The sequence below is a fragment of the Polypterus senegalus genome, chromosome 13, assembly GCF_016835505.1.
Source record: "Polypterus senegalus isolate Bchr_013 chromosome 13, ASM1683550v1, whole genome shotgun sequence".
Lineage (NCBI taxonomy): Eukaryota > Metazoa > Chordata > Cladistia > Polypteriformes > Polypteridae > Polypterus > Polypterus senegalus.
Window position 1 is genome coordinate 106,071,168 of NC_053166.1, and position 15,870 is coordinate 106,087,037.

The following is a 15,870-nucleotide window of genomic DNA, read 5'->3' on the forward strand; positions in this document are numbered from 1 at the left end:
CTTGCTTGCTCAGCTCCTTCAGAAAACACAACTTGCTTGAATCATATAAATTCTTAATAAAGCAAGTAAGAAAGGCAGGCAGGCTGGCAGCCCTTATACTAAAATAAATGGTGTCCTTTTAAGATGCCTCAGGTCCAAGCTTTTCATAGCTAATAGCACTACAAACTAATAAAGCATGTTGCTCCTTATTTAAAATTTTCAACACCATCTAATCATATAGCAACAGTAATAGGTTGATCTAGATAGGGTTCATGGGCTGATAGAGAATTGCTTCATAAAATGTGAGCAGACAGCAACTTTTTAGGCCCAAGATCTAAGGAGAGGGGGACCTTTGTTCCAGCCCAATTTATTTGGTCATCTGGAGTGACCAATGGAATGAGAACAACCAATCAGTCTTTGGACAATCCTCAATTTCCAATCCAAGGAAAGGCCACATAGTGTTGAGGTTTGTATAGTTTGTTGACCCCCAGGTGGACACACTCAGTCCTTTCATATATGGTCCTGAGAGGTCTACTTTAGGACTAAGTGTAATATGACACCTCTCATTTATTCAAGCTGGTAGTATTTACTGTATAGTTTTTCTACAATTAATACATTAAATAGTTCAACAATAAATGTGAAACAACTCTGTATTCAGTATATAAAAACAAATGTGTTGAATGAATAACATAGGTGTTTAAATGGGTTTTATATATAGGATGTGGGTGTTTGTATATACTGTATATAGTATACATAAACATATGTATACACATAAATAAATATATACTATATATTAATACTTTACATTAATTTATAAATAGTATAAAATGGAAATTTGTAAATTACATTATGCTAAGATTTCTAAAACTGAAGTGAAAATCCTATAATGAGCTTCTAGTAACATTTAGACTAAAATCTCAGAAGTTCAAGTGTGTTTTGAAACTTGTAAAATTGCATTGAGGGGGCACTAGGATTCTTTCTCTTGAGCAAATGTGGTCCCCGGCCAGGGCTGGTGCCCGGCTAGGACGCCCAGGAGGACCAGAGGAGGGCTTGTGCCTCCTCCAGACCGAGAGGGGGTGTCCATCCTGGTTATGCTGGAGGCCTCGGGTAGAGGGCTTGAAAGCCCAGCCCTGTAGGGACCCGTGGCCACCGCTAGGCGGCGCCCCAGTGCCTGATTATCCCGGGAGTTCGGCACTTCCGCCACACCAGGAAGTGCCGGGGGGAAGACGACAGGGGACACCCGGACGGCTTCCGGGTGCGCAGCCGGCACCTCCGCCACACGGGGGTGTGTCCGCGAGATTGCCGGGAAGCAGCTGGAGCCCATCCGGGTTCCTATAAAAGGGGCCGCCTCCCTCCAGTCATTGGCGAGAGTTGGGAGGAAGGAAGACGGAGCGAGAGCGAGGACGGGAGGCGGCCAGGAGAAAGGCACCAAGACTGGAAGAGTGTGGCCTGGACTTTGGGGGATGGCACCGAGGTGTGACTGCACGGTAGACTTTGTACATAGTAGTTGTAAAATAAACGGTGTGTGGCGAAATTATGATGTCCGTCTGTCTGTGTCCGGGCCAGCGTTCACACAAAATTAGTTACATGCAAACAGTATACTGTAGGAAGTAACATTGTATTTTTTTCACTAGATAGTTTCATCCATCCACTATTGAAACAAGGGTGCCTGATAGATAAGCAAATAGCTTCATCCAAAAAGCTACCAATGTTCAATTATAAGATGGGTTACAACATGTTTTCCATAAACTGATGAAGAATGAATGTTGTGAATAATTGAATTTTGCTTCTTGTCCGAGGTATTAATGGAAAGGTTTCTTTCCCAGCATCCCCTAAGATCATCTACTGATGAACATTGTTGATAAAGGCAAGACATACTAATATTCTCCTTATTACTAACAAATAGTTTCAAGTGTAGACATTGATAGAGGATTAGGGAAGTTAAGCAGATTTTTTAACAAAGTTTCTGACTTGAAATAGAACAGCATAATTATTAACGGCTTTCCCTATTTTCGACAGAGTTGATCAAAGCATGCAAATGTGATCCAAAACATTAGTGCCAAATAAGCCGACTACACCACCTAGTGATAATGTGTTGAGCACTAGGGCTCTACTACATAAGCAATATATGCATGTTTTTTTTTCTGTCTCATGTTCCACATAATGAAACTACTGCTATCTTTCATCTTGGTGTAGCCCAAAGACTCCAAGCCTATTGAATTTCTGATGCACATGGGTCTACCCCTTATAGTTCACTTTGCCTGCAAGAGCCCTTTTCTCAATTAAAAAAATCAGTTTAGGTCCCAACATTGTCTAGTTTTCAATTTGAGCCAAAATATAAAAGTGTAATAATTAAAACATTACAATGAAAAGTATCAGCAGTATTATAATACAAATCTTAAACACCCCACTTCCCTTTCTGGATACTTCCCAGCCTCATCTCCTGATTTCCCTTACTGTGTCCTCCTGCTCAACTGTTTTTTTATTGCCCTAAACTAACTTAATTTGGGAGATTCAAGAATAAACACACCAATTAATCAACTAAATGAAAATACCACTTAAAGAAAAAAACACATGCAATACATCAATTAATTCATTGTGTATAAAAGAGAAAATCGGTGCCAGAAAATCTAATTTAAAGCAAATAAAACAAATGTGAATAGTCTTATAACGAGGTGAAAAATTCAAACAGTAATTGACAAATGTGAATCATTTTCAATTTAACCCTAAAATCAAAGCATATTCAAACCAGTGACACAAACATATCGTCAATATGCAATATACTAAGGCCAGATACCTAATGACTTCCATGAAGTAAATACTGTACTGTATAATTAAAAGAGGGCTGGAATGATTCTGTAACAGAGCTGAGTAAAGTGTTTCCTATATCGGTTCCTTATTTTGAGTGAATTAAGCACATTCAAATTGCTGATTATAGTAATGGATAACCGGAGATAGAGAAAATCATATAAGGAAGAGTTCCAACATGATTTTTTTCAGAACCAACTTGGTGTGTTCACAGTACCTTCTACTTGTTTCCCATTATTCAAATTGTGAATTTTTGCTACCCAGTAGTAGAGTAGGAAGTCAGGCAGTGCCAGCTTCTGCTTTTATCCTGGCAGTGTTGTACTTTTAATACATGACCATTTCCTTTTTATATAAAAGAGTTTATAATAGAGAGAGGTTAGGAGCACACACTAATACAGTGCACTGCCACACCCACCACACAACAAACCAACTCAGGATCCAGATTAGGACTCGAGTACAGCCATGCAACAGGTGATACCTCAGCACCACACTACAGTAGTTTAGATGTAGTGGAACAGTGTGAGGTTTTTTTTATGGTGGCTGGAGTGCTAATTCTGTCACCAACCCCCAAGTTTTCCCTGCAGGGATGAGATCCTGTACTCATTTTAACAATCAAATGTATGAGTATGTTCACAAAAAATTGCAATACTCCTCCTGCCCTTGCTTTATTAAGAAATGAGACTTAAACAGAGAGTACCTGCAATAATGTACTTCCCCTTCAGGCACTAATTCCATCACCTAGATAAAGCTAAAGGGTTGAGCACCTATTAACAACTTTGTTGTCTATCAAGCTTCCAGTATTTCTTTGTGCTTATTCCCCCAAATATCAGTGCTGAGAAAAACAGCTCAGGAAATGTTCCAATGTGGTAAGACAAACTATTAAGTTAACTGGTCCAAATAAAACTATTTTAAATCCAAATATCTTAGAAAATGAAATCTAGCAAGTGTAATAAGATAGGCAATGGTACTTGGATCTGTATTGAACTCATCTATACTATCCACATACAGTGATATTTATATCCACATGCTGCTGGAAATAGAGCCTCAGTGATTTGATGACAGTTATGAAGAGCATTGGTGATAGTGGTCAAGCTTGTCAGGTTCCATATTTTATATGAATTGTATAGCCAAACACAGGCTTCTGGGCATGAGTACAAGTAACATCATCTAACACAAATATTTGATCAAAACCAAAATTTTGTTGTATCATAGAAAGATACGGTCTCCATTCTGTTCAATCAAGGACCTTTTCTACGTATAAAGACAAAAAGATTTCGGAGAGTTCAGTTGCAGAGGAGGTCTGTAGTATGGTGAACACTCAAGCATTCAGCTTTAGCTATCTGCCTTTAATAAATCCCAATAAATACTTTTGACAATGCTGGTAACTAATGAAACAATCAACCGTGATCTTCTTGGAAGACAATTTGAAGTCTCGCAAGACAAACGACAGGCAACAAGCAAAACACGCAGCTCACCAGCAGCAGAAAGCCAGCAGATGATCCGATGGCATCTCTTTAGCGTACGTTCAGCTGCACCCCCTTCACAATGCGAGCAGCGTTATACGTCATGCGAGAAAGAGATATAACCATGCCTGGGGCTGGAAATAAAAGACAAGTATTGTTTTTACAAAAGTTTTAAAGTAAAAGTGAAAATAATGCACCACTTCAAGTGAAGTGAGCAGGGGATGGAGACCTATATTGTACACACAAAAAAAAGGTCAAAATTATAAACAAACAGTTCATATCGCGCGCCGACTCCTGGCGTCGCGCCATTATTGGGGAGGAGCGGAAGTGGAGGAATGCGGGAAGGACCGCAAGCGTCAATCCAGGCCTATGGTGCAGGAAGGTCTTTCTTTCTATGAGGAAGCAGAGGGAGAAAGTTAATACCCCACCATTCCCTGCTCGCCACACTGCCCACTTAATGGCTAAACCCCCTTCACAATGCAAGCTGCTGCAGAGATGTGAAGTGGCAAAAGGACAGCTGCTGTACAGTCTTTAAAATGATCGACAGGTAGTGTGACAGCAGCAGCACCAGAAAGACAGCAGATGATCCGGATGGCATCTCTTTAGCGGCGGGTACAATACCTCTCCGACGCTCAGCTGCACCCCTTCACAATGCGAGCAGCGTTATGGCCGCCCGTCCCTGCGGTTCCCGCATCGGAGGACCGCCAAAGAGATATAACCATGCCTGGGGCTGGAAATAAAAGACAAGTATTGTTTTTACAAAAGTTTTAAAGTAAAAGTGAAAATAATGCATATGTAACAATGCCCATGAAAATAACAATCTCTTTAAATTGTATATCCAGTAAACCAAACCCAGGGGTGGGCGAGTGAAGTGAGCAGGGGATGGAGACCCCTAGTGTATATACAGTATATATATATATATATATATATATATATAGTACAGGCCAAAAGTTTGGACACACCTCCTCATTCAATGTGTTTTCTTTATTTTCATGACCATTTACAGCACTCCATCCCTCTCCTTCTTGGTCAAATAGCCCTTACACGGCCTGGAGGTGTGTTTGGGGTCATTGTCCTGTTGAAAAATAAATGATCGTCCAACTAACCTGACTTCTGCACAACTCAACTGCTGGTCCCAACCCCATTGATAAAGCAAGAAATTCCACTAAATAACCCTGATAAGGCACATCTGTGAAGTGAAAACCATTTCAGGTGACTACCTGTTGAAGCTCATTGAGAGAATGCCAAGAGTGTGCAAAGCAGTAATCAGAGCAAAGGGTAGCTATTTTGAAGAAACTAGAATATAAAACATGTTTTCAGTTATTTCACCTTTTTTTGTTAAGTACATAACTCCACATGTGTTCATTCATAGTTTTGATGCCTTCAGTGAGAATCTACCAATGTAAATGGTCATGAAATTAATGAAAACACATTGAATCAGGAGGTGTGTCCAAACTTTTGGCCTGTACTGTATATATATATATATATATATATTTTTTTTTGGAACTAGGTGTTGGCGACCCTGGGGTGTCAGCAATTCCTTGGGACCAATGTGATATCATTTAGAACCCCTTGCCATTAGTTATATTTTAGTAATGGAGTGGTGCGCAATGAGCATTCACTGTGAAAGCCTTTTATAAGAATGGTGATAGTGTGACTGTTGTGCAAAGGGAATTTCGGCATCATTACCAGTTAGGATCATGTCCCATCTGCTCATGCGATTACAACATGAGTGCATAATTTTGAAGAAACAGGCTCAGCCGTAAAATATAAGTTCCCAGGTGGAGTTACTTCACATACTGCCTGTCAATTGATGGTAGGTATCCGACGATTGTTTGGAAGGTGCGTCTTTTCACGCAACGGTGACAATTCCATGGCCTCTGAGATCCCCGGTTCTCACTGTTTGAGATTTTTTTCTGTGGGAACATTTTAAAAGCCACATGTATCACACACGCCCTGCAACCATTGTTGAACTAAAAAGGAGGATTGAAGAGGAAATCTGTGCCATTCCTCTTGACATGTTATGTTTTCTAATTTCTACAACAGGCTGTCAGAATGTGTTTGCAGAAATGGACATCACCTTCATAATGTTTTCTTCAAAACATAAGATGAATATTGCATGAATATTGATTACCATCATAATTGTATATCCCATACAGTACATTTCATCATTTGATGTATTTTATAATGTATTTATTCGTGCATGGAATGTCAATTGAAAATTTCTCATTTCAATGTGCCTGTATATAATCAGTTGGACCACAAATCATAAAGGGTTGGGGCATCTAGGTGAACTCCATGTCATTTGAAAGACATTTCAGGATTTAAATATAGATACAACAGATGCAAGGTGTTTTCTTCAATTAAGAGTCTTCTTCAGACTAACTCCAAGATGACAATGGAGCCAGTTTTCAGAAATGTGACCCAAAAAGGGGTGGGTTCACGAGGGTGGAAGTTGGAAGTGATATCAATCATTGTTCTGCAGAATGAAGAAGAGAAAATGCATCAGGTGACTGTGCCATCCCTTGAATTGGAGTGCAACTATCAGTAGCAGCCCTGAAGTTGTCAATCATATACGTGTGTGAGACTATATATATATATATATATATATATATAAGGTACAAAAATTATGAATTCTAATCTTTCAGTTCATATGGTTAAGATGGATAAGGTGTGAAGGTGGGAAGATTCTGTTACTACAAGTGGCATTCATTCACTCACAGCTAATCTCTGACCTGGTTTAAATACACCCCCCAAAGCAGGGTGTGTGTGAATGTGTACGTGTGAGTTGTTGGTCAGCACTTTCTTTGAGAAAATCAAATAATCTTTGTAAATCTTGCATCAGACCACTGCCTTCACTTGGGCATTTCAGCTTTGGTATTAAATTAATTGATAACCTATAAATGGAGAGAGATTAGATTGCTTAATATTGTGCAGTACTTGTGATTTTCAAGTTAGTTTGGATAAAAATATCATGTATGCAAATAGATATAAGACCTCTAAGAACTGTGACTTATTATATTAGCTGTCTGAACTTTTGTCGTCTTCATATTTTTAACAGTTTCTTATTGTGATTGCATGCAACCCATTCCAAATTATGCAAGTGTTTTTCTTCTAGAGATATTGTCTTCTTCTAGAGTGCAGGTACCTTTTTCTGAGCATAAGCATACATTTAATGTGTTTTTTTTTTCTTTTTTGTAGATTATGAGTCCTTCTATGACTCCTATGAGTTAGGCTCCTGGATTGGACAAGGGACCTATGGTCAAGTCTTTGCTGCTACGCGCAAGTCAGATCATTTACGAGTAAGGCGATTCCTGTTTCAGTATATTTTTCTTGCTACCTGTGTAATAACAGTATGTAGATAAAATGTTTATTTCTGATGGATTTAGGTGGCAATTAAATTCATAAAGAAGGCCCGGAACATTGGACGCATGCAACATGTAAGTACTACTGGTCTGTTTCCAAAAGTAAATCTCAAAATTGATGCATATGATTCTATATCCTTCAGAATTACAGAGTGTGGTTACACGTAAGTCCTAAATAAATCACCAAAGAGAAGAAATCGGAGCCTCTACACTTTGTGTCATGATCAATAATTGGAATGTGTAGTGTAAAATATAGAATTGCATTTAAAAATTCAAACAGTCACTGCTTGATAGTGTGTTTTAAGTGTTAACTGTTTATATAAACACTATTCTGTCATTTACACTTTGCTCCACAAATGATACCAGAAAACAACATTAAATTATTAAAATGTAAATTATATTGCACAATACCCATGCAAATTTATAGATGAATACATGAAAATAAATGCACACATAAAATATTCTCCCACAACAATACACTATTAACAGCTTGTGTCAGCACTTGCTTGCTGCTAAATTTCAACTTTTGACTGTGTTTGAACAATATCAATTTGATGACTTAATCCTGCCCTCCCATTCCTGAATGGGATAATCTTCGAGTGATAATGGATAAACAAGATAAGTGAAACTCTAGCATGGTATCTAGCCATGTTGCTGAATCTCCATCCATCAGTTTGTGAGGGCACTGCTGTTTATACAACAGGATAACCAGACATAGCATTTTCCCCTTTTATGAAACTCCAGACATAAAATAGACATATAAAAATCAGCTGGTGGCTGGGTGGATTATAGATCTCTCTATTATAATAAAAATATCCTGAGGTAAGACAAGACTTTTTATCCTGGGACGAGATATGACTTTTTCAAAGAGATACTTTCATGTCCCTCAGGACAAGACTTTATGCCGAGAGATTTAACCACGCCCGGGGCTGGAAATAAAAGACAAAGACTAGATGACAAAGTAGAATGTTGTAAAGAATTCAAAAGCATTGGCGCGATGCACATGCAGAGCAGGTTAGAGATAATGAAAGTACTAAAATTAGCGCAAACAAATTATTACTTGGTGAAATAACGGAACAGAGAAAAGAGATTGAATATATTGTTCAGATTTAAACGTTAAGTCGGAGACTTGTAGATCATCTAATTCATGTTGCCATCAGGGAAAAGCAGTCTTTCTTCCCAGTGAAGAGCTGTATCCACGTGAATTAAAAGATTTGTTGTTTGGTGAAAATGAAATTCACATACACGAGCGGCAGAGACGTGAAGTGGCTGGCGCATAGTGCAGGCTGGGGGGTTGGCAAGTGAAGTGAGCAGGGGGCTAAGCCCCCTAGTATTAAAAAAAAATTATCCTAACCACTAGACTTTTAAAAGGAAAATGAGCAATCAAATAATCTAATACTTCCATTCTTCACAGAGGCAGCATTCGCCGCACATGAAATAACTTTAAAACTGGATGCAACACGGAAAGAAAAAAAATTGGAAAATATGTGTTAACAATTGATTTGTTATATGATTTCTATCTGGAACACACTTCAAGATTTAGGGTGATTTTTTTAATGCAACAACGTTTTAGCTCATTTGTGTATTTCCACAAATAAACAAAGCCATGTGATTTTAAGAACTCACAAATTTGTCAAATGACTATTTAGATTTGAAATAACAATTTTAGACCATTCATTTAACGTTACATAACAAAGAATCCCAAACAGGCCATTTCTTTTTGTAGGTAAGCAACTTAAGAAGCCTTTCTTACCCGTTTTGAACATCAGAACAATCTAGACGAGAATAGGCCATTCAGCTTGACAGTCCTGTCCACTTAATTCTTCCAAAATAACATCCAGTCTCATTGTGAAAGTCCCTAAAGTCCTATTGCCTACCACACTACTTGATAGCTTATTCCATGTGACTATAGTGCTCTGTGTAAAGAAAAACTTCCTTTGTGATGTTTGTGTGAAATTTTAGCTGTAGAGAAAAATATTTTTTTTATTAAGCTCTGAAGAACAAGGTAGGATGCATCTGACAAACAGTGTACAAAATTATTGTGAGCCTGGATTCTGATATAACAAAAATGTAATTTGATATAACTGATATGTTCTTTTTAGCCAAAAAGGGAAATATCCTGATGTTCAACACAGAGTTTTTACACCGGTACTCTACTCTACTAACCACCAATGACCCTAGAGGCAGGCCAACCTCTTACCAGTTTAATTTGAAAGGTGACCAGGATCCCAGAAGCATGCAATGTTTTGATCAGCATTTTTCCACCTTTGGACATTGAATCAGTTTTTCATACAGTATATGACTATTCCATATTTTTGCCAGCACACTCCCTCTACACATAGTGATAGAGGAAGGATGTTACATTTTAGTTTCTAAAACCAACGGATTATTTTTTACTAACTTTTTCATCTCTTTGGATTCCAGCACACACTGTACAGTATAAATGCACACTTTAAGATCAGTTATTTTTCATGCCACCAACATATCCAATTGTGTAACAGTATTTACTGGACTACAGCCCACAAGTTCATTTCCATCTGTATGGTGAATGCATTATATGGTCAGTGGCTCTACAAGAATCTAATGAGTGATGATCCTGGTGCTACACCTTCTCCTTCTTCATATGAAGCAGTGGCTTAATAGGATACTCCATCCAAAAATATTTTTCTATATTTTGCTTACCCCTTGTAGTTTGTAGCACTGGTAGCTGAGAACATTTTTGAATCTCACTCTTTCATGCAGAAGAGATATAAGAAATTTTCTAGTATAAGGTGACCAACCATGGACAGCAGCAAACAATGAAAAAAATCTCAGGTTATTCGTGTTGCATTATCTAAATGCCAGGTCATCCAGTAATATACTCACAGTATTGAAAAACCTATGTAGTTTTTTATGAAAATATTATTAAATACTAGGGGGCTCTGCCCCCTGCTCGCTTTACTCGCCAACCGCTGAGTGTGGTTAACTGAATATACAATTTAAAGATATTGTTATTTTCATGGGAATTGTTACATATGCATTATTTTCACTTTTACTTTAAAACTTCAGTTAAAACAATATTTGGAATTAACTTTTCTTCAAGATCGCATTGAATTTTGATTCTGTGTTAGGATTTACATTGTGACAACGCAACGTATAACTGCCCGTTAGTGAATTTCGTTTCTTTCTCTCTAATAAATAAACCAGCTTTTTTGAATGTTTGTCCCTGTGATTTGTTAATTGTCATAGCAAAAGCTACTCTCATGGGAAACTGTAAACATTTTAGTAGAAATGGCATATCAAGATATCCTTTGGTGTCTAATGTTATTTGCGGAATATATACTACATTACCTGTCCTGTCGCCTGTTAAAATTTTACATGTTAGAATTGTTTGACCAATTTTTAGTACAACTTATCTTATTCCATTGCATGGTCTATCACTCATACTTAAATTACGCAATAACATTACGATACATCCTTCTTTCAACAGTAATTTGGCCAGTGGAAGATGAGACGATGTTAACGCTTGTAGATATTCTATGGGATATTGTAAATTGATGTTTTCATCTTCTGTGCGATCACCACCAACTGCTTCACCATAATCTATTGATGCTCATTTAATCAATTTGCCATGTAACTGAGCAACAATTTTTGTTTGACTTCATCGTTTGTCGCTGCCATATTTAGATGAATGGGTGAATTTAAACTGGATCTTTGTAAGTGTGTGTGGATTGGTGTCTAACCAGGAAAAGTGCCAGAATGCACCTGATGACCGTGGTCTCGTTTGCAAATAGTTGTAAGTAGGGCATGATTTGAAAGAATCTCATGGCAAAAGTCTCTGTCTCGCAGGACTTCCTTCCAAAGATTCTCTTCAAAAAGTCATGTCTCGTCACAGGATTAGTCTTGTCTTGTCCCAAGATTTTTTTTATTATAAAAAAAAAACACTTTTAGTGCCCTCTTGTGAATGAAAATGAAAAGTGCTTATATCCATCCCAAGCATTTAAATTTGAAAACAGAAATAAAGATTCAAAGTTCAAGAAAAGTGAGTGAAAAGGTTATCAGGAAGAGAATATGCCTTGTAGTGTACATATCCAAGACACTCCAACAAACAGAAGTTCAATTCACCTGCTCTTCATACTGCTGCTAATTAATCCCAATGTACTTCAATTGTAGATAGAAAATAGATGGAATGACATGAGACTGGTCTATAATTCAAAGGCTCAATTTTGTCTGAGCAAGATCCATTTTTGTTTATGAGAGTGTTTTCTGGAGGTTATTTAATACTATTTAAGTGAAAGTACACACATTTAAGTCTTTTAAGAATATGACTTGACAGCTCCACATGGATTATGTGACATCAGTAATGTAATATTTTTGCATCATTAATATTTTTGATGTTGTTTGCTGTTGTCCAGTGTTGATCACCATTGACAAACTGTATATTGTATTAGTAACTTTGTTTTCTGCATTTTCTAGGAAAAAGGTTCAAACTTTTTCTTGGGCATCCCTAAAAAATTACATGGTGCAAGAAAACATCTAAAAAATGTTTTATATAGTTTTAGTAGGCTGGTAGCAGTTCTGACAGCAGTACCATTTGCAGTAGTGACAACTGTCTGAAGAATATGTGCCTAGAGAGATATTGGGAATAATTAGGTGCTCTATTGTAGTCCCAGTAAGATGCAAACATTTTATTGTCACCAAACACATAAACTCTTTGCCAATTTGGAATGGATGTGGAGTGCTTCACACTGTGATGGCGTTTTTGGGTGGGAGACCTCCACTGCCTTCATGATTCAGCATGGAAATGGAGTGCTTAGACTTGTAACATCTTCATACAGGGTGATAAACTTTAAGATAGTATCATGTCTTCACTGTCACGCTCTTGCTTAACCTCCATTTGAGCATTTGTCTCTTTGAGAAAACAAAAGACTAAATTACTGAAATCAGTGAATGGAAGGTGTTGGTGATGTCATTTAAACATAGATAGGGTGGCATGAGATTTGCTGCAGTTGAGAACAGAGATACTGTAGTTTCCCGAACAAGGTCAGTATATCAAACATTTAAAAAAACAGGAGCCAGGGAGAAGACCAAAACATACTGGAAGAAAATGGGCAAAAATATGAAAACACAAATCAAGCAGAAGAAAAGGCAAAAGAGATTAGCAAATGTTGGGCTGACAATATAAAATAAAAGTGACAGAAACAGTAGAAGGTCTCGATTCAAAAACTGGGAAATCAGCTCCTCAGTGAAGTTCTTTTCATTTGTAAGGAGCCTGCTAAAATGTTAATACCAACTAACCTCAGACAATGTTGATATAATGGCTGGGTTTCTATCATCCTCATGTAGTGGCAGATGAAAGGTGATAATTGTTATTAGGTTTGAGAGCTATCGTATAGAGAAATACAGTATACTGCATAGAAATAGTAAGCTACGCAAATATATAAATAATTTAATAAAACTTTGTTTATTTTTTTCCCTGCTATTGTGGCATACTGTTGAATTCTTGGAAAGCCCATTTCTGATTTTTTGATTCCAGTTTACTTAGAACTTTGAGCTTTAACCAATGGCTTGCATTCTGTGTATTTTAGCCTGATGACCCAGAGCCTATTCCCATGGAGGTGGCAACAATGAGAGCAGTGTGTGCCTTTCCATCATGTCCATGGGTCATCCAGTTGCTTGACTGGTACTGCATATCCACTGAGCTTATGCTGGTCCTAGAATTGCCTGAGCACAGTGTGAGCCTTTTTGACTTTGCACAGAACAACAGGACAACACTGACTGAGAAGCGAGCAAGTCTAATCTTCCATCAGATAGTAAAAGCCGTACAGCACTGTCATGGCCGTGGTGTTTCTCACAATGATCTGAAGCTTGACAATGTCCTCATAGAACTACCCACAGAGCAAGTGAAGATCATAGACTTTGGAAATGCACTCTTCTTGGAACCAGAAGAAGGTAGTCATCATGTAGGTAAGTGTGCATTTTTGCCACATTGTCTACATCTTCCTTGTTGCCTTTTAATACTGTAGATAAAGAATATAATGGATTTATTTGCCTTTGTACAGGAATGGGTTTTTATGCTCCACCTGGGTGTTTTCTTCAGAACAGGAGTCGAACATTCCCTTTAACAGTGAAGACATTGGGAACCCTGCTATATGAAATGCTCTGTCAGTCCACTTATTTTGAGCGTGAATTCAAGATCAATCACAACATCTTTAATTGCAAGCGTCAGCTAAGTATGGGTAAGAAAAGTACACTTGCTAAATTACCTGTTTTAACTGTTGGTCGTACAGTATATCTTCTTATTATTTGCTACTTATTTTCTTACCATCCAGAATGCAGAGAGTTAATTCACTGGTGCCTAAAACCACAACCATCTGACCGACCAACACTTGAGGAAATCTTGGTACACCCCTTTGTGTCTTTGGGACTACATTGAAATGGTGAGCATTTCTAAAATTTGTCTCAAGGGCAAGTAGGGTTTATTGCAGTTACCAAGTGAGTCATAGTTTTGAATAAAGGAGAACTCCAGTACTGGAGAATGTCCCTGGCAAGTGAATTTTGCTGCCAAAATTTAAAGGCAATACAGTTTTGCTAGGTGTATCAAGATAGTCCACACATTTGATTTTAGGTAATCAATTCCCATATTTCTCATTTTACCCCTCCAAAGCATTATCTATTATCTCCTCACGCATGATTAGATAATAAACTATGGTCTAGGCCAAATTGGGTGTACTTTCTTAACCTTTCAATACTCCCTTTGTTTCCACCTTGTAAAAGAAAAACTTAATGGAAATATTAACTTAGTTCACTGCTTTTCTTTTGACTGCATCCCATACTTACAGTACTTCCTTACACATTTCTTACACATTTAAAATCACAGTCAGTTAAAAATATTATTTCATGCTGTAATGCAGTAAATCTTTGCTATCCACAAATCTGCTTGTGTAAGTTCACTTATCCCCTACTATAAATGTGTAACCCATTTGACAACACTTGAGCTTATTTGCGGCTAGGCTCATTAGAAAAAAACAATTCTGAGAGGCCTATCACTCAGCAGCAACACATGAGACTGAACAATAATACTGTAGGTTTGTGATGTCCTTACACTGAGTGCCTCAATGTTTGTCTATCCTAGTGCCAAGAGGTATAGGTAAGCTGTTGAACCTCATTCATGAGGGGCGCAGGGGCTTCCACACTGAAAATCTATATTGTTGTCTGCATATTTATCTGACAAAATTTTACACCGGATGCCCTTCCTGATGTAAGTCTCCCCATTTATCCAGGCTTGGGATCCAGCCTAAAGAAACACACTGGTTTGTTCCTCCCCTGTGGCTGGTTTATTGACATAAATAAATAAGGGTTTATTGACATAAATAAATAAATAAATAAAAAGAGTAAAACCTCAGTGAGTAGCTATCTCACATTGGGACCACTGGAAAATGAGCACAGCAAGACTTCACCTGTTCAAACTCTTTGAGTGGTGCAGTAAAGTAGCATTTTACAGATACTGTAAACTAAGAGATGAATCTTTTCCAGATTATAACTATGAATAGCATTGTTATGATGAACCAGGAAGCTGGATGCCAAAACATTTTGGTCTTCTTTTTGTGAAATTATCTGTAACATTTTCAGATTTAAAAACATGTATCTCTGAATGAATGTACTCGTACAAACTGTGTTTATGTTTTACCTTATAATTTCAAAATGCAATTTGAACATCCATACCATTTGACTTTCCACATACCCACAACTGGCTAACAATTGAACTTCAAATTTCAAAAGAAAGGAAGGACAGACAGACAGACAGATAGAGATAACCTTTATATACTGTAGGTTGGCATATAAATATGTATAACAGATAACCTTTATGTAGGTAACAGACAAAGAAAAAGGATAAATAAGAAAAAATAATTTAAACCCACAAAACTGTCCTCACATTTTCTAATGTCCTGCTGCACTGAACACCTTCACAGTTCTTAGGTTTTAATGCCATCTAATGTTGGTGTCTATTTTTGTTATGTTAAGCTTTTTCAAAATTTCTTAAACCTGTTTTTAATTTATTTTCAGATACAGGGTGACTTAGTGGTTTATTGTTTATTCCCTTTGCCTCACATCTCCACAGACCTTAGCTGCCCTGGTCATCTCTCATGGAGCTTGTCCCTTCCATGTTTACTGATCCTTGTCAGTTTTTCTTTTTTAATGATATTTTTCCATTTTCCTTACACATTGCAACAATATGCAGTTTAGTTTGACTGGAGACTCAAACTCAGCCCAGT

At 37.6% G+C, this 15,870-nt stretch overlaps 1 protein-coding gene across 2 annotated transcripts in view; it reads left to right on the forward strand.

The window, feature by feature from the left end:
• The window catches only part of LOC120543164 (serine/threonine-protein kinase pim-2-like), a 96,988-nt gene that overhangs the window by 23,777 nt on the left and 57,341 nt on the right, over nucleotides 1-15,870 (forward strand). Inside the window, exons 3-7 of one of the 2 annotated variants that reach the window (XM_039776068.1) lie at nucleotides 7,452-7,552; nucleotides 7,640-7,690; nucleotides 13,183-13,561; nucleotides 13,657-13,833; nucleotides 13,927-14,034. In XM_039776068.1, the coding sequence (XP_039632002.1) occupies nucleotides 7,452-7,552; nucleotides 7,640-7,690; nucleotides 13,183-13,561; nucleotides 13,657-13,833; nucleotides 13,927-14,030 (812 nt within the window). In that variant the 3' untranslated portion in view covers nucleotides 14,031-14,034. The remainder of the gene's footprint in view (nucleotides 1-7,451; nucleotides 7,553-7,639; nucleotides 7,691-13,182; nucleotides 13,562-13,656; nucleotides 13,834-13,926; nucleotides 14,035-15,870) is intronic. The other variant, XM_039776069.1, reaches the window with a different exon arrangement.